The 19504-nt window shown below is 44.9% G+C and overlaps 1 protein-coding gene across 1 annotated transcript; it reads left to right on the forward strand.

Moving 5' to 3' along the window:
* The first annotated feature begins 6671 nt into the window (after window positions 1–6671).
* On the forward strand, window positions 6672–19106 carry LOC107123732 (chromosome unknown open reading frame, human CXorf56). Its single transcript, XM_015427062.1, has 7 exons — window positions 6672–6838; window positions 8470–8587; window positions 11414–11455; window positions 13165–13303; window positions 15326–15415; window positions 16408–16500; window positions 18688–19106. Exons 1-7 carry the CDS (start codon window positions 6715–6717, stop codon window positions 18748–18750), a joined length of 669 nt encoding a protein of 222 aa, XP_015282548.1. The 5' UTR covers window positions 6672–6714; the 3' UTR covers window positions 18751–19106.
* Window positions 19107–19504: the final 398 nt, after the last annotated feature.

Below are 19504 nucleotides of genomic sequence, written 5' to 3' on the forward strand. Positions count from 1 at the left end.
TCGAAGGCGCACAGCCAGACCGCCAAGGAGACGAAACACCTGATCGAGTGGACACACTAGCCCCGCAGCCTTCTGCTAACCCCGCACCAGCAGTGGAGGACCAAGGCCCAGAGACCACAGCCCCTCAAATAGAGCCGCAACGTTCAACCAGAGAATGACGAAAACCAGCATACCTAAGAGACTTTGTGTGTTAAGGTGCTTTGGAATTTAGGGGGGAGGGGTGTTGTGTACTAAGTATGACTCATCCCTGAACTAGTACCTGAATATGGTTGAGCTTGTTTCCCCTGAACAATAGCTGGCTAGGATCCTGGAGTAGACCAGTAGCATCATATCGTTATGTAAATAGCCTATCTTTGGTAGTGGGGTGTGTTTGGGGTGTGGTGTTTGTATACTTAAAAACAGGGCAGATGCCCAGGAGTTTGTCTTGTAGTGTTCCTAAAATCACTTAATAAACTAGAGCTGATTCACTGCAATGTGTCCAGAAGCCAGTATTTAACACTTGGCATTAGCCCTGTTCCTGTATCTCATGCCAGAGCAAGGAGTAAATAGATTTACAAGGATATCTTGTAAGCCGTGCTAATAGTGAGGCAAGAAGGAAAGAAAATCTTGATAGTGATCTGGATTTCATGCTGGAATGTGCAATTATGAGCTACAGCAACCATGGGTGGAGAGCAGTGTTGTCCAAACTGTCATCTGAAGAAATATTGAGAAGGCTTATCAGCTGTTCTTGATTATTTATTTAGATCTTCATACCCTACTTTTCTTCCCAATGGGGACCTAAAGCACTTACAATACCATTCTCCTCACCTCCATTTCATTCACACAAATCTGTGAGGTAGGTTAGGCTACAAAAGAGTCCAGAGTTTCCCAGCAAGCTTATGTGGTAGAGTGGAAATTTGAACTCAGGTCTCCTAGGTACTAGTCTATCATTCTCACCACTGCAGCACACACCAGTTAGAAGGTCTGTATTGTCAAACGCAAAAGGGAGAGATGGGCTAAGAGCAGAACTTTGACCCTTGCACTCCTCCCTCACAGCTATTTTTGGGGTGCCTGCTCTTTTAGCATAATGCCTCAAGTTAAAATCCTTTTCTTCACTCAGATCTTTGATTTTAGTTCCATATTCTGGGGTCTGTGTGCTGGTTTTAGTCATTTCCTTTTGCTCTTGTTTTTTGTTATTGCTGCTTATTTATTGTTTAATTGCCTGTTTGACATGAAAGACTTGGAAACCTTGGTCTGTGAGGCAGTGGTGTGTTGTTGGTTTTTTTGCTCACCGCTATTGATCATCACCCTAAACATGGATGGCCCAAGCTAGCCCAATCTCATCAGATCTTAGAAGCTAAGCAGGGTCAGCCCTGGTTAGTACCTGGATGGGAGACCACCAAGAAAGTCCAAAGTTGCTATGCAGAGGGAGGCAATGGCAAACCACCTCTGAATGTCTCTTGCCTTGAAAGCCATATGCAATTGCCATAAATTGGCTGTGATTTGACATAACTTTCCACCAATATTGATAATCTCCTCTAATGTGCAGCCAGAAGGGAGCATTGGGCAGTAGTCTTCAACTTCCCAGATCTGAGATCCAATGATCTGGTGGCATGGAACATCACAGTCACATTACATCAGAGTCATGTGACAGGAAGAGGAGGAGCCAGAGTTGTGCTTTCATGAGTGTTATGACCAGGGGTCGTTTCGTAGGAAAAGAGCTAGGGGGACTCATTAGCATAACTCATTAGCATATGCCACACCCCCTGACATCACCGGAAGTGTGTCATAAGGCCACACACCCCACCCCCAACGGTCCCGGCCGCCGCCGCCGGCCTTGCAGCTCCACTGCCGAGCCCCATGAGGGGCCCGGCGGTGGACCTGCAAGGCCAGCGGGAGTGCAAGGAAGCCCCGCGAAGGCCCTCCTTCCCCCCCCCCCGAAATGACCTCTGGTCATGACTGAGACCATAAGCAGTAGACCAAAAGAGCCAGGGACAGGAAACAGAAACCAAGTACCACCATGAAGAACAAGCTAAGGGTCGGAGCAATGGAGGAATCCTCTCCACCAAATGATGTCATCATTACTGTCCCGTTGCTCCTCTCAGTGTGTGTGCAAACAGAGGAAGGAGTTGTGTTTGTCTTTGCTTTCTGTGCATGCACACTAGCAGCAGGTCATCAGCCAGAAATATGCTGGCTCTGTATGAGTTTATGAAACTGGTTGGGCTCCACAACCCACCTGACAGCCTCAACCCACTCTTTGATGGTATAGTCTTGATTATGGAGGAATTATAGACAGGTCTGACCTCCCATGGAGCATCTCGCATGAACAGAGCATCCTAGAACACGTCCTAGAATCTTCTGCAATTCACAGGAATTCCTAGGCAAAGTCACTATCAAAACGGTTTTCTGTGAATGCAGAAAATTTGAAAATAGCCAGCACAGGAGTTTGGATAACCTTGAGGGAAATATAGACGTTTTGATTTTTTTAAGGTAACTATTTTATTGTAGTATTTTATGCAGTCATTCTGTGCCTTTTCCCTGTTACCTTGTGTCTGTTTTTATCTGTATACTATCTCAATCAATGTGAGAGAATGGTATATAACTACATTAAATTTAAAAAAATGAGCCCAAGACAGGGAGTGGTAATAAAATGTGAATGAAAATAGAGAAATTCAGGCAACCTTTTCTTTAACCTTGGCTTCCAATCCAAGTACCTTGTTTCCATTCTGTACTTCATATTATATGTCATGTTCTTTAATTAAGTGCATTGCAGTTATATGTTGTAGAATTTGTTAAAAATTCTGTGCCAAGGACTGAGTGCCCTTTCCTTGGTTCCAGATTTCCTGTTTCTTAAAAGTAGTCCTGTCTGTATCAGGTTTTTGTTTTTTAAGTGTGATCTGCAGCTTCTTTTCCCTGATTCATTAGATGGGAATTAAAATAAGTGTGCAGGTAGATCTTTACATCCAATCGAGCTTCCCTTCCATAAATACTGTGTGCCAAACTGCTTTTGAGTTTCAAGGGATTTCCAGAAGCAGCTTGTGATAGGGCATAAGTATCTGTATTCCTAACAGGAAAAAATATTAAATCCAACTGAATGCTCAGCTGAACTGAATGCTCACAAGTTCTTGGCTGCTGTTCGAATATTGGCCTTTTGTATATTTTGATTTCAAACCTGGATTTATATTACTGAGAAATGAGCAGGCCTGCAGAGAATGCATGCCTTTAACTCTGGAAGAATGAAAATGGAATGAGTATTCTTCTCCCATTTTGGACTGTTATTTATGAATAATAAAGCAGATTTGAACCATCATTCTGTAAGCATACACTGAAATTGTGTGTGTGTGTGGAGGGGAATCCATTGTCAGGTCCATCCTTTTACCAACTGACTTTTGCTCACCTTCAGGATGGTGAAAGAACGGTAACATCCCCCTCCTCTTTAATGCATGATAGGTGTCTCTTATTGACAGGGGTCATTTCATAGAAAAAGAGGTGCAGGAGCTCATTAGCATAACTCATTAGCATAGGACACACCCCCTGACATCACTTGAAGTTTGTCAGAAGGCAACACCCACTGCTCAGGCGCCACTGGACTGTTTTGGATTGCTAGCTGGGGGGAGGGAACGCACAGATCTGCCCTCACAGAGGAGGGAGAGCTTGTACCTGAATAAAACTTGGTCTTAAAGGTGTCACTGGACTGTTTTGGGTGGGGGGGGGGCTCTACTTCTTGCTCTGAGAGCTGCTGGGAGCAGGGGGTGGGGCTTGTTGCATGTGCCCGCCCCCTGGGCTCTTTACTGCTGGAGCTCTGCTCCTGTGTGCTCCTGCAGGAAATGACCCCTGCTTCTTGTACTGGTGAAATGGCTAAACTAATGATTCCTATTGGTTTTGGAGCTTTGACATTCTATGGTATTTATTTAATATTATGAGACCTCCTCTAAACAGAACATTTCATTTATTTATTTATATAGTTTATAACTCACCTTTCTCCCCAGTGGGGGACCCAAAGCAGCTTATATTGCTCTCCTCTTGTCCATTATACCATTATATCTTAACAACAACCCTGTGAGTTAGGCTGTAAGCGTGTGACTGGCCCAAGATCCCCGAGGAAACTTCCATGGCAGAGTGGAGATTCAAACGCAGGTCTCCCATATTCTAGGCCAGCACTTTAACCACTACTCCAAGGGTCCCCAACCTTTTGAGCCTCTGCAGTTTTGACACAGTGTGGTGGGTGCAGACACAAAATGGCTGCCACGGGAGGTGGAGCCAACCTTAAAATGGATGCCACAGCTTACCTTTCGTCACACAGTGAAGATCCTTGTGCTGTGGTGGCAGCTGCTGCCAAACCAACATTTTAAGAAATCTGCACAGCCAATCAAGTCTCCAGTGGTCGGTCAGAAGTCTTGATTAGCAGAAGCCCCACCTGACCCCCGCCCACTTTGTAAAAACACTTGGCAGGCTCCAGGAAAGGTGTTGGTATGCCCTCACTACACCATACTGCCTCTCACAATAAATCATAATACATTTTAAAATTATATGTAGACAGTATAAAACAAAATGAAAACGATTGAAACAACAATAACATCTGATTCTAATAGGAACAGTAACAGTCAGGTAAAACTGGTTGAAATTACATAAGTTCTGTTCCGTGTCTGAACTGCCAGTTTGGTGTAGTGGTTAAGTGTGCGGACTCTAATCTGGGAGAACAGGGTTTGATTCCCCACTCCTCCACTTGCACCTGGCTAGATGACCTTGGGCAAGCCGTAGTTCTGACAAGAGCTGTTCTTGAAAAAGAGCCGTTTCTGTCAAGAGCTCTCTCAGCCCCGCCTACCTCACAGGGTGTCTGTTGTGGGGAGGGGAAGGGAAAGGAGTTTGTAAGCCGCTCTGAGACACCTTTGGGTAGTGAAGGGCGGGGTATAAATCCAATCTCCTCTTCTTCTTCTTCTCCCTGCAGACTGCTCTTCTCCACTGAAATTTAGCACCTGGGAGTTGGTGGCCACTTGCTCATCAGAAAGGAGGACCTTTGCTGGGCAGCCCTAAGCAGAGTTACGCTTTTCTAAGCCCATTAACTTCAGTCAATTTAGAAAGAGGGTAATTCTTCTTAGGAGGCCTTGTTAAGACAGTGTAGTAATTGTTTTAAACCCCAACAAAGCAAAAAGTGTTATATGGCATATATTTATTTTTTAAGTGAATTGATTTTGAGTGTTGTTTTTGTGCTTAGAGTTTTGCAGAACTCTTTGAGATAAGTTGTGACATTGGTAGAGATGGAGGTATTTAAAATGATAATTGGTACTTATATTGGGATATTGCGGTATTTCAAAACCAGGATTGAGCTGAACTGTGAAGGCAAAGGCATTGCTGGTCTGAATCGGTGTTCTGCTATGATGAACTTGCAAGATGACCTAAGAAAAGCCATCCTTGACCCCAATCCCCAACTGCAACTATTTTAGAGGGTTGTTGTAAGGATTACAGGTCATGTATTGCTACACAAATGCTAAGTGACATTGATTTTTTAAAATATTGAATTCCAAAGGCATAGCTTCATTAGTCTATACACTCAAAATAACTACAGTAATGTGGCATCAAGGCACACATTTTTATTGTGGCAATGCCAATATCTAATTTAAAATGCATGCATTTTATGTTACCTGTTTTATTAGGAAAACTTATGTAACAATAACATTTTTGTTCACCTTGGCTGCGCTCCACGGTTTAGTTGTCTCTGTTGCTACAGTCTATTGGGACTGCCTCTCCGTAATCCAGTAGTTTTATTATGCTGGGAATTTGTGGAAAGAATACATCGTTTAAATGATGCAATTTTTTATTATTGTGGCAAAAATAATAATTTTAGATTTCGTAGAAGCTGATCCCACACTGTAATGGTCAACCTGAAAATGTCAAAGATTTGCTCACTTTCGGTACTGGGGGCATAGAGCTGCGGAACTGCAGCTCCTCGAGACGACAAAAAGCAATATATAAGGAAATCAACGCTGAAGGGAGTGTTAAGAAGAGTGTTTAGGGTTGCCAAGTCTGGGTTGGAAAATACCTGGAGACTTTGGGGGTGGAGCCAGGAGAGGGTGGGGTTTGGGGAGGGGAGGGGCCTCAGCACAGTACAATGCCACAGAGTCCACCCTTCAAAGCAGCCATTTTCTCCAGGGGAGCTGATCTCTGTCGGCTGGGGATCAGTTGTAAAAACGGGAGATCCCCAGGCCCCACCTAGAGGCTGGCAGCCCTAAGAGTGTTTCCCTACGGAGTTTCGACAAGACCATAAATTAGAGCTCGCAGAGGGCCCCAGTGACTAAACAAAAGCAAACCCCCCAAACAAAAATACGCTATACCCCCCCCCCTGCAAAACCCAGAACGGTGTACTGTACACGTTTTCCAGAACTCTTCGTCGGGGGGGACGTTTTTTACAAAAAGGAGCAAGCCAGGTGAGCTAAGACGAGGCTTCAGGGTCTTAGCATGCGGCTTCCACATGAAATGGGGGGCGTGTGGAGGAGGTTTCCCACACAGGCCTGAGCCCCACCTCCTCCTGGGTAGCGCACAGTCAGACGCGTACAAATCCTTTTGCAACTAATAACTTCACGAAGAGTTCTGGTATTCGAGGCTGCAAAGCGGGCAGCCGGGCGGAACCGGGCGCCCACTTCTTTATTTCCTGTTCCAGCCCCCGAGAAGGCGGAGCTGACGCTGCCCGGAAGCGTTTGTTCCGGGGTTGTCTGTTGACGTCTCGCTCCTGCCGCCATGCCTAAAGTGGTGTCTCGTTCGGTTGTTTGCTCGGACACGCGCGACCGCGAGGAATACGATGACGGCGAGAAGCCCCTGCACGTCTATTACTGCCTGTGTGGGCAGATGGTGCTGGTTTTGGGTGAGTCGCGCCGCGTGCGTGGCGGGGACCGGCTTCTTAGGCTCATCACGAGTTGTGCGTTTGTCCCCTCGGCAACCAAGCCCGGCTACATTTACTCGCGAGAAACCCCCGCGGATTTCAGTATAAAAGAGGGGGCGACTAAGGGCCGCAGATTTAAAACAGTCTTAAAGATAGAATGTGTGGGTAGAGGGGGGTGAGCCACCCCACAGAAATGATCCGTGGTAGATCCAGAACAAATATATGTGACAGTATAGTGCATAATTTTCTCATGGAACCGGCTGCCACAAGAACTGACCTCTACTTTGAATGATGGTAGAAGTGTATTAAATACATCTACGTCTTAGAGTAGGATTTGAAAAATAAAATTAGATATAGCTATTGGTATTTATAGGCCACATTTCCACCATAAGGTTACCAGAACCTCCACGGTCGGAGGCAGTGTATCTCACTATATCAGTGGCTAGTGAGATGTAATGGCAGTGAGGGAAGGCTGCTGACTTCATGCTCTGCTGCTGGGCCTCCTGGATACACCTGGTTGGTCACAGCTGCAAAGGATGTTGGGCTAGATGGATCCACGGTGGTCATGGAGTCTTACAGTCACGGATGTTATGTTGATATAGGAAGATGGATAGTGAGTAAATGCCCTGGGGAGGGCAAAGAAACTAATCTGCTTTCCCCTCCCCTTTCAAACTTCTAAGGATGTGATAATAAAAAAGAAGGCATTTAGACTGTTATCCTGTGTACGCTTCCAAGAATTGGTTCTGTTGGTTACACTTCCATTGGTTCCAGTCTGGATTTCCTGGCAGCCGTGACCCAATGCCTCTTATCTTAGAAATTAAATTCTGTTTTGCAGGACATTATGAAATGGTTTGTATCTAGGCGGAAAGACATGGAGATATCCAGGGAGAAACTGTGGCTCAGTGGTAGAGCATCTCCATTGCATGCAAAAGGTCCCAGTTGCAAATTTCAGTGTTCCCTCTAAGTTGAGTTAGTGTGAGCTAGCTCACAGTTTTTTAGCCTCCGGCTCACACATTTTTGTCTTAGCTCAGGAAGGAGGACTTCAAAGCAAACTAATTGATGTAGTAGCAAAATCGCTCACTCACAACTTTAATGCCACCAGCTCACCAAGTGGAATTTTTGCTCATGAGACTCCACAGCTTAGAGGGAACATTGGTTGCAATCCCTGGTATCTCCAATTAAAAGGATGTATCAGTAAATTATGTGAAAGACCTATGACTCTAGAGCATTGTGCCAGTCAAAGTGGACAATACTAACCTTGATAGACCAGTGGGCTGACTCGGTATAAGGCAGCTCCATGTCTGACCTCATGGCTTGTTTTCATCACACACAAACTAAAGATTTAGTGTAGTCAGCCTCCATTTGTAAAAAAACCACCAAAAACCCAACCCAGTGGTTATTAACATAGCTTATATGGCTATGAAAACCAGTTTTATTTTTTTACTGAAAACAGAACGAAGTACAGAACAAATATTTTTGGGGAAAGTATGGTGACCAAGAAGAGCCTGTCTGGAAGCAAAAACTTTGCATGTCTCCGACTGTAGAAAAAGGGCTTGCCAGCTGCACTTCATTTCTGTGCCTGCTATCTTAGTTGATTGGTGTGTTTTCTGCAGATTGTCAACTCGAGAAGCTGCCCATGAGACCACGAGACAGAGCCCGGGTGATTGACGCTGCCAAACATGCCCACAAATTCTGTAACACTGAGGAAGAGGAAAATGTTTATCTTCGCAGGTAGACTCATTCAAGCTCCACTGGCAAGTTCCAGCAGTGCAATACGCAGTTATGGTCAAATGCTTAGTCTTCTCCCACATTCTCCTGCCCTTGTCACTATAACTTCTGCCCCCCCCCCGCAGCTCCCCTGCCTTCTATCCCTACCAGCACCCGGCTAGCTCTGGCTTCCCTTCCTTCCTTCCTTCCTTCCTCCTCCTCTTCCAGCTGCCTTTTTTCCCCAGATAGCCTTCTCTCCTGCCCCCTACAGGGTTTTCTTCAAGTTCAGTCCTCTTCCTGTTCACTTTTTTCCACCAATCATCTCCTTCTTCAAACCAGACCAACTTATTGGGTTCCGTTTTGGCTTGTTCTGACAATCCAAAAATGCTTTTTGGTAGTTTATTTTTTTTCCCCTCTGCACTGTCTGCACATTCACACAGTGCTGCTGTTACTGTGGGAGGGTTAGCCTTTAACCTACAGGTGTCAAACTCATTTGTTACAAGGGTTGGATCTTACATAAATACCACTTTGTCGGGCCAGGCCATGTATGCTATAAAATGTCATGCCAGGTAAGAGAGAGATAAACTTTATAAAGGACACAGACAAACCCAATTAGTTCTATTATTTTTTATTCAAAATACCAACATGTTTAAAATACTAATGCTCTTACAGTATTTCCTTAAAGTATCTCCCTGATGCCTGCCCTCCCGCTTCCACTGCCCATTATTCATTAGCACTGAGACAGTATACAGGGACATAATGCACAGCCTCTGTCATCTGACAATAAAGGTAATTACCAGTTGCTTGCGGTCCCGATAAGAACCCTGGATGGGCTGGTTCTGGCCCACGGGCCCTATGTTTGGCAACCCTGCCTTAACCTTTTATAAAGTGTTTGTATTTTTCTGCAAACTTGGGGTTTCCCCCAGGTTTGCAGAAAGATAGTCCATAGCAGTGGGTGGCTCCCCCTTGTAGACTTTTTTTTAATTTGCATGGTAGGGCCATTTGATTGTCTCAGCTCCTTTCCCACCCAGCCACACTTGACCGAGTTGATTTTAGTGATGGCATGGTTTGCGTTAATAAGGAAATGTTAACTAATAACTGTACTGGAGTACATGCCGCTATTACAGAGAAGCCTGGGGAGGTAGAATTGGAAGCTGAGGTAATTTCTAGTACATCCACCTCTCCTTCTCCTAGAGAGAGAGAATGAATTATTTTGTTTGGAAGTCCTCCTTAAACCCAGGAATCTTAGCCTATTGAAATAAGGTTAGTGCATCTCTTGGGATATTTCCCTCAGTCCCATCACAAGTCCCTAACCTACTATTTCCCTAAGGTAACAGAGGATTCCGGCTGTATTTATGGCTCTTTATTGGCCCCTGAGCCATATGTACCTATCAGAGGTGTCAAAATCATTTGTTATGAGGACTGGATCTGACATAAATGTCACTATGTGGGCCATAAAATGTAATACCAGGTACCGGAGATATAAACTTTATAAAGGACACAGGCAAACCCAATTAACAATCTTATTTTTTCTCAAAATACAAACAAAAGCAATTGATTCCTAGCAGTGAAAGCAATTGATTTACTGGGGAACCCACAAAGCCCCAATAAATGTATTTAATCATATGCAAGACTAGGTTTTTTCCAAGGGATACCATAAAAGGGGGAGTACCTTACATTTCCATACATACCAGTTGCTTACGGGTCGGCTAAGACACCCCTGGTATAGATGTCTGAGTTCTTTTCCTTCCTTGGGTGAAGCATTAGTAACTAACGAATCTCCGGGTAGTTTTCCATTTCTCTGTTGGCTCCTCAAACCTTGTCTGAGGCAATGACAAACTATCCCTTAATTTATTTCCCCTCCCTACCTCCCATAGGTTCCATAGCCTCTCACTGGCTGATCCCATTATGTGTTTGTTGTTGCTGGGTTTTTTTGTTCTAATATAGCTCTTGTGTTCTCAGATATAGGTCTTGACAGATCTTGTAGAAAAGCCTACATACAGGAGGTTACATGGACATTGTATAATATAAATAATGGCTTTGGAATTACAATTAGCAATAGAATTAATATACAAAGTCTTGCCATTAGATGAGTTATGAAATGTATGTCTTTTACCAGAAAAAAGCACACCCTGAACAATGCCCACAGGGGAATCAATTGTGGTATTGTCTATGATGGGTTCACTTATTCTGCTCCTAACCAGCATGTCCTGGAGGTTTCTGGATCATCTGTAAGCAAGAGGAGGGTGGCGGGAGAGCTACACCTAGGGATACCAGATAAGAGATGCCAGTGCTTCTGAACTGTATCTCTTACCAGAGTATACATTCTATTACATGTTAAAGTAATCACCATTCTATCAGTGTTCTATTTCTTCCCCCTTGAGGTTGAGATAATCTGGTGGTGTTTTTAGCTTGTTTTAAAATCTTTGCTGAGTAACTCCTATCAGACAGTTGCTTCATTAATATCTGAGCCTGTTTGTGAAAATCTGATTCTAAACTGCAGTTCCTTCTTAATCTCAGAAGCTGGGAGTATGGCAGGTTCTTCTAATGTGTATCTGCCTCTTCCCCATGTAGGCAGGAATTTGCTAGGATACCTGGAGGGCTGCTTGTCACAGGCCACCTATGCTTATTAGATAAAAGATGATGTAACAATGAGGGATATAAATCCAGATCTGCGCTCCCCAGCATCCAGTTTTATCAAATGTGTTTTGAATTTACTGGTAACATGCAAAACTGCAAGTTTTAGTTCACTTCTCTTCACACTAGGGTATTTTTTTAATGCATTCAGTTTAACGGCATATAGACGCCAGTGTCTTCACATAGTAAGTTCTGCTTGTTTTTCTTCTGCAGGCCAGAAGGCATTGAACGGCAATACAGGAAAAAATGTGGAAAGTAAGTACTTCCAGCAGGATGTGTTCAGATTACATTGTAGGAAGGGCTGCATACTCCTGCATCTCATGTTCAATTCCATGTTTGTATCTTCTGTGATATCTCAGGCTATTGCTTAGAAGGTATGGCTTGTTGCATGTCAACATACATCAGTATGTGTTCATACACCTTGATTTACCAGCAAATCATCCTGGAGGCTGTTGTTTAGGAAGGCTAGTTGGACACAGATTTAACATTTGTCTAGATCATGGCTCAAAAATTGCTTCAGAATGCTAATTGTCGGCATAACATTCTTATATGCAAGGTTGATCCAGCACCTGGGATCTTCCCATCCAAAGTTTGGACTAACAATTGGGTTAGCACAATAATGACGTAGATAAGTCACAAGTTACTTCTGGGAAAGCCCCAGCAAGGGACTTTCAAGGGAAGTGAGATGCAGAAGTGGTTTGCCATTGCCTTCCACTGCAGAGCCTTTCTTGGTGGTCTCCCATTCAAGTTCTGACCGTGCCTATTGCTTGAGATCTGATGAGATAGGGCTATATCATGCTGCCTTGCCTCCCAAGCACCATTACTACCAGATGACAGATTTTTAATGCAAGGCAGGTGAATTGCTGGTCCTGCAGTGTTAGGCTGAATGGGGCAATAAAGCTGTATTGCAGCTATCTTAAGAAACAAAATGTATGTACTAATGAAATAATACTGTACATAGAACAAAAACAAAAAAATGATCAAAAATTTAATATTGGGAACGGAAGTAGCGGAATGGGTAACAAGCTGAGATCTTGTGACCTACTTCACAAGAGCGTTGCAAGGTTACAAAGTAGTGTGTCACAGCACTCTATAAATGTTGAGGATTATTAACGTAATGCTAGCATTCATCTACCGCTTTCAAACATTTATAGTACTTCACATATAAATAAATAAATAAATAAAGATTACTTCTTGTAATCCAGTAAATGGTTTTTCAAACAGGCTTATTGCTCATGATCACAATGGAGCAAGACCTGCACTAGACATATCAAATTGGAAAAAGTGCAGAAAAGGGCAACTAGAATGATAAAAGGGTTGGAACACTTTTCCTATGAAGAAAGGTTAAAACACTTGGGGCTCTTTAGCTTGGAGAAACGACAGCTGAGGGGTGAAATGATCAAGGTTTATAAGATTATGCATGGGATAGAGCAGGTAGAGAAATAAGTACTTTTCTCCCTTTTTCACAATACAAGAACTCTTGAGCACTCAATGAAATTGCTGAACATTCAGGTTAGAACAGATAAGAGGAAGTACTTCTTCACCCAAAGAGTGATTACCACATGGAATTCACTGCCACAGGAGGGGGTGGTGGCTACAAGCATGGACCGCTTCAAGAGGGAATTAGATAAACATATGGATCAGAGGTCCATCAGTGGCGGTTAGCCACAAGGTATAGATAGGAACTCTCAGTCTGGGGCAAGTGATGCTCTGTATTCTTGGTGCTTGGGGGCGGGGGCAACAGTGGGAGGGCTTCTAGTGTCCTGGCCCCACTGGTGGATCTCCTGATGGCACCTGGTATTTTTGGCCACTGTGTGACAGAGTGTTGGACTGGATGGGCCATTGACCTGATCCAACATTGGCTGTTCTTATGTTCTTAACTTGATTTTGCTGGAATGTCAGATTAAATCAAAGCATTTCTTTCTTTCTTTTTACACAAAAACATTTTATATTTTCTTCCCCAGGTGTGGACTGCTTCTCTTTTACCAGCATCAGCAGAAGAACGCCCCAGTGACGTTCATTGTTGATGGCGCTGTGGTCAAATTTGGACAGGGCTTTGGAAAAACAAACATTTACACCCAGAAGCAAGAGCCTCCCAAGAAGGTAGAGAGATACATGCTTACAGGGAGGTGGAAGGGGGCAAAATGGTAGGGAGATGCTGCATTTCAGGTCCCAAGAACTAGAGCCTCTCTGGACTGTTGCGATTTGTATCTTTTTTAAAAATCCTTTGTAATGATAAGCTCACAGGACTTGTATTGGGGTGGACTTCACCTTGAGCCTTAGATAACACAACTCAGTCTGGCTTTATTTATTTATTTATTCACTTCATTTATATCCCCCCTTTGGCTTACATCATTCTTCCGTCCTCCTTTTTATCCTCACAACAGCTCTGTGAGCTAGTTTAGGCTGAGAGTGTGTGGCTGGACCAAGATCAAAAAGCAAGTTTCCATGGGAGAATGGGGATTCAAACCCGAGTCTCCCAAATCCTAGTCCAGGACTCTAACCATTACACCACACTGGCTTTTGGACTTCATCAATCCCTTTTTCTTGGAATCATCATTGACAAGGAACTTGCCTCCTCACTGTCACAACAACATTTGCCTGCTCTGGCTGGCTGGGGTGCTGGTGTGGCTCTTCGTTCTGCCCCACTGACCCCCAGTCGTAGTCGGGTGACTTCTGGGAAGAAGAGCTGCCTCTGCTTCCTTGCACACTTTTGCTGGGACAGTCGATTGTTTTTATAGCTGGAGCGGTCCAGATGGCTCCACTTAGAGTCTTTCTGGATGCATTTCCCAGAACTCACAGGCCTCCCATCCCCTGCGTTCCCTGAAGGAGGTGCTTTCGAGTCCCATGGTATGCATCAGCATCCTGGTACATCAGTGCAGAGGTTAGAACGTCAAATTTGGGGTGGGGTGCAAATCCCAGGGCTGCCAGATCTCCCATTACAGTGGGAGACTTTCCAGCACAGCCCACAACCAGAAAAAAGAAGAATGTGCTGTCAAATTGCAGCTGACTGATGGCGACCCCAACCATGGGGTGTTCGAGGCACAAGATGAGCAGAGGTGGTTTGCCATTATCTTCCTCTGCATAGCAACCCCAGTTTTCCTTGGTGGTCTCCCCCGCAAGTACTGACAATGGTCAATCTTGCTTAGCTCCCAAGCCCGGACAAGCTCCTGCCAAACTGAGCTTAAAAAGTCAGCCAAAAATCGCCATTATGTCAACAGTGGGATCTCATTTCCCTGGTGAACCTGGAAGTGACATCATGCTATTGATGTGATTGCCCCCCATGCCCCCCCCAGCATGCTTCTGGGGGCCAGCCACTGACTGGCAGCCCTACTGTTGAGCTGTGGAACTCATTGGATGAGTTTGGGCTAGTCACTCTCTCTTCGCCTAAGCTGCCTCAAGGATTGTTGTGAGGACGCGCACACTGCCCGGAGCTCCTTGGAGGAAGGGCGGGTTTTTTTAAAAAAAATTGAAAGCATTCAGCATGGCCCTGTTCATAAGAACATAAGAGAATCCAATGTTGGATCAGGCCAATGGCCCATCCAGTCCAACACTCTGTCACACAGTGGCCAAAAATACCAGGTGCTATCAGGAGGTCCAGCAGTGGGGCCAGAACACTAGAAGCCCTCCCACTGTTGCCCCCCCCCCCAAGCACCAAGAATGCAGAGCATCCCTTGCCCCAGACCGAGAGTTCCTATCTATACCTTGTGGCTAATAGCCACTGATGGAACTCTGCTCCATATGCTTATCTAATTCCCTCTTGAAGCTATGCTCGTAGCTGCCACCACCTCCCGTGGCAGTGAATTCCAAGTGTTAATCACTCTTTGGGTGAAGAAGTACTTCCTTTTATCTGTTCTCACCCGAGTGCTCAGCAATTTCTTGTATTTTGGCAAGGCCTGCTGGGCTGCAGAGCCGCCACAGAGGGGCAAGCAACATAGCTCCTAATAGTGAGTTGTAGTCTGTGAAATGAAGTCTCACAGGTCAGGTCTTTTGGGTCACCTGTCTCTTCTCAGCATTAGATTTCCATGATGCTCCTTCAGCGTGGCAAAGTAAGAGAGCTCGGTATGTCTTTTATGCCACACGTCACATCCAAATAAATAAATGAACCTCTTGTTGGGTTCCCAGGTGATGATGACCAAACGGACCAAGGACATGGGCAAGTTCAGCTCAGTCACTGTCTCGACCATTGACGAAGAGGAAGAGGAAATTGAAGCGGTGAGTTTTCTCTGCTTTTCTCACAGCAGCATGCAACGTCCAGGCAGACTTCTGTGACATCTTGGCCTGTATCCATCCCATTGTTAAGAAAACCTCCATGCCCATAAGTTTTCTTAAGAAGGGGGTGGTGATTTTTCACTACCATCGTAACCAGCGAGCCCCCCCCCCCAATTCAGTAGACCTTCAGGAACAACATAACGGGGGCCTTCAGCGGGGGTGGTGGTGGTGGTGCATTCTTAAGAAAATGTAAGTGCCCTGAATGCAGATGGATGCAAGCCACTGTTTCAGAACAATATGCAGTTCCCTCATCTCTGCAGTTTTTGCCTTTATTTCTCCTCTTGGGATCCTGCCTTAGGCCTTTTTGTTCTTCTGGATATATGTTCTTTACACATGACACATTCATAGGGTTACCAGGTGTCCTGTTTTTAGAGGACAGGTCCTCTTTTTTGGTGTTCATCCTCTTTTGGGCTCTTTTTAAAAAAAAACTGATGAAAATGTCCTCTTTTTGGGTTGGCAGGTTAGGAATATTCCTAGTTAGCCGCAATGATCACAGCTTAAATAGGAGGGGTATTTAAAATAAGATTTGTCATAGTGATTACTTGTTTGAAGTAGTCAGTCGGGATACATGTCCTTTTTTTGCTTCTCAGAATATGGTAACCCTACACATTTACGTACACGCAGTCTCAGTTTCAGAAGCCTTTGGCCGTTTCAGCCAGAGGTGAGGAGGTGGGCTGTTGTCCAAGAAACAAAGTCCAAATTTCCTTTGGGCCCTGTAATTAGTTGGATGATTCTTTAGATCCCAGCCTTGTATCTCTGACATCTGCCCACCCAGATGGCAACATCCTATACCAATGCTGCTGGAAGGGACCTTCCTTCCACAGTTTGTGATCTGGGACTTTATTCTCCTATATTAATATCTGTAATTAGTCCGGCAGAGCGATATTGTATTCAGCTACAAGGTAACTCTGTTGAGGGTCTTGTCTGTCTTCCAGAGAGAAATTGCTGATTCCTATGCACAGAACGCCAAGGTGATTGAGAAACAGCTGGAACGGAAAGGCATGAGCAAGCGGAGGCTGCAGGAGCTGGTAAATTTACCCTTCCCGTTTACCTTTTCCATTTGCTTTGAGACCGCAGTCGAGGGGCTAAGGCAGAACAAGTTGAAAGCTCAGTCCAGGCAAGATGAAGGTGATGCTGGTCAGGAAGTCTGGTGGTTTGGAAGGATTTACACCCACTTGTTTTGCAGGGGGCAGAGTTGGCATTTGCAGAGCAGATGAAGAGCTTGGGAAGTGCGTGTGGACTCAGCCTTGCTGTTTTGAAAAGCAGGTTGTCATAGTGGCCAAGAGGGCCTTCCATCAGCTATGTCCGGTTTGCAAACTCTCTCCTTTCTTAGGGTTGGATCCAGGCACTTCTGTAGAATACAGCATTCCTTCCTCCCCCTGCCCCACTGCAGCCCGCTGACCTCCCCAAAATGCTCCTTGGGGGGGACAGGGACCCACAGGAACAGCATGAGAGGCAAACTGGGAGTCTGCAGCAGGAAGCGGGAATTGATGGCAATTACCCCCAACCCTTCCGTTTTCAGAAAAGTTAGTTGGATCCAACCCATACGCTTGGCTGACCCGGCCACACTAGTCCTTGCTTTTGTAACCGAGACTTTGGCCTTTAAGATAGCACTCCTTAGGGGTACATATTAGACACAATGATATTTGGCAGCTACTGCATAAAATTTATTATGATGCTGTGGAATTTTTGAGAGTCAGTTTGGTGTAGTGGTTAAGTGCGCGGACTCTAATCTGGGAGAACCGGGTTTGATTCCCCACTCCTCCACTTGCACCTGGCTGGATGACCTCGGGCAAGCCGTAGCTCTGATAAGAGCTGTCCTTGAAAAAGAGCAGTTTCTGTCAGAGCTCTCTCAGCCCCACCTACCTCACAGGGTGTCTGTTGTGGGGAGGGGAAGGGAAAAGGAGTTTGTAAGCCGCTCTGAGACACCTTCGGGTAGTGAAGGGCGGGATATAAATCCAATCTCTTCTTCTTGTTTATAAGACCAACTTGTCATCAGGAAGACTCTGAAATAAATGATAGATGATATTAGCTCTGGAAGGATAATAGTCAGTTGCTACAGGGAAAGCTGTGATTGCTCTAACTATTTGGAGCATGGTGACACATCACCACATGGGAGGCCTTTGATTGATGAGATGATCTCTTCTATTGGGTCAGCCACTTAGTTCAGAGATGAGAGGGCAAAAGATGAGTAAGTAAGGCATAATGCTCGAAGATGTGGGTTTTTTCCCCTGTCTCCAACACAAAGCTTGGTACTGCCTGTGAATCACTGACTGGTTTAGTAAAGCAGCAGTTTTCAGACTTGTAAGCTTTTCCCTGTTGACGTTGGGCAGGGTACCTTAGAGTGCAGGAATGGACCGTCCCTTTAACTTGCCAGAAAAGTTACTGGAGGGCTGCAGGTGATCAGTAGTAAGCTGAGCCAAATGGCCCCACAGAATCTGTTCATATTGGATAATGGCAGCAGCAACATTGCGAATGTATATACTGTGGTGAGCAGTGTTTCTTCTAAGCTGAGTTAGTGTGAGCTAGCTCACAGTTTTTTAGCCTCCAGCTCACACATTTTTTTCTTAGCTCAGGAAGGGTGGCTCCAGAGCAAACTAATTTATGCAGCAGCCAAATCACTTGCTCACAACTTTAATGTCAGTAGCTCACAAAGTAGAATTTTTGCTCACAAGACTCCACAGCTTAGAGGGAGGACTGGTGGTGTGATCCTGTAGTCATTGTTGTCATTGCTGCAGTGCAGGTTGGGGCTGAGCTGATCCTGCAGAGCCACTTGGCTCAGTTTATTCCAGGGCTGTTTTAACATCCCAGTTCACTCCAGCTCAGGTCTGCTACGGAACTGTAGTGTGCTGCAGAAGATTTTGGGACATGGTCTAGGGTGCACAGTAATAAGGGACACTGGCCAGACTTGTGGGGCCTCACTGTGAACTGAATGTTTAGAGCATAACCAGCATGATCCAACATAATCAGCAGATCCCTGAAAGTTGCACATTGCGGGAGAATATTGGATTGAGCAAGTGGACTTTCCGAGAAGCTTGTCCCCCATTAATGATCTTCTCATTAAGGAACACCATTAATGATCTTCTCATTAAGGAACACCAGGATTCCTTGAATCCCTCTGCAGTTCTTCTGCTCCTGTTTCATTTGATAGGATATTAGTGTGCAAAAAACCAACAAAAATACAGGTTTTTTTCCCCTTCTTAACTTTAAATTAGGCTGAACTGGAAGCCAAGAAGGCCAAGATGAAAGGAACGCTAATCGATAATCAGTTCAAATAAGAAACACTGAGATGCAGTCATCGTTGAGATGTTTTGTTTCGGGAAAAGGAAGAAAGCCGCAGCAACTCCCATCCTGTGTAGCATGCCACATGAAATCCGGATACATCTTTAAAAGGCACTTTCTTGATCATCACCTTAAAGGATGGGGCCGTTCTGGTTCCTGAGAAGGATTCTCTGTTCTGTCGTGTGCCATGTAATTAACATCTCCTGAAATTCCCCATTGTATGCCTGGGAAGTAATCAATAAACACTTAGTTACTGGCAAGCAACCCGTCCTTCTCAATGTAGCCTTCTGTTGAGGGGGTGTATATAATAGCATTAACATGGCTCAGATACACTCAATATTTTTATTGTTAACACAGAAACTGTACAGAGAATAAAACTTTGATAAGTTAACTTTTGTGGTGTGCTGTTTCCCCCACCTCCTTTGACACAAGCAGTGACATCTATATGACTGTGTATGAAAGTGTAATACATTTATTATATATATTAGCAGCCAGGGACCCTCATATCTTTGGGAGCACCTCTCCTGGTATACCCCCCAAAGAACTTTATGCTTGGCTGATAAGAACTTGCTGGTCAGACATCCGGCTGTCCTTGACCTTGGGCGTTCTCGGTCCTGGCCCCAACCTGGTGGAACTCTCTGCCGAATAACACCCATGCCCTGCGTGGCAGTTCCACAAGCCATATAAGGCAAAAATGTTCCACCAGGCATTTGGTTGAGGACAGCGACAGCTTCCCCTATGGCAGGCACC

Source organism: Gekko japonicus, unplaced genomic scaffold, assembly GCF_001447785.1.
Source record: "Gekko japonicus isolate JY-2015 unplaced genomic scaffold, Gekko_japonicus_V1.1 scaffold425, whole genome shotgun sequence".
Classification (NCBI taxonomy): domain Eukaryota; kingdom Metazoa; phylum Chordata; class Lepidosauria; order Squamata; family Gekkonidae; genus Gekko; species Gekko japonicus.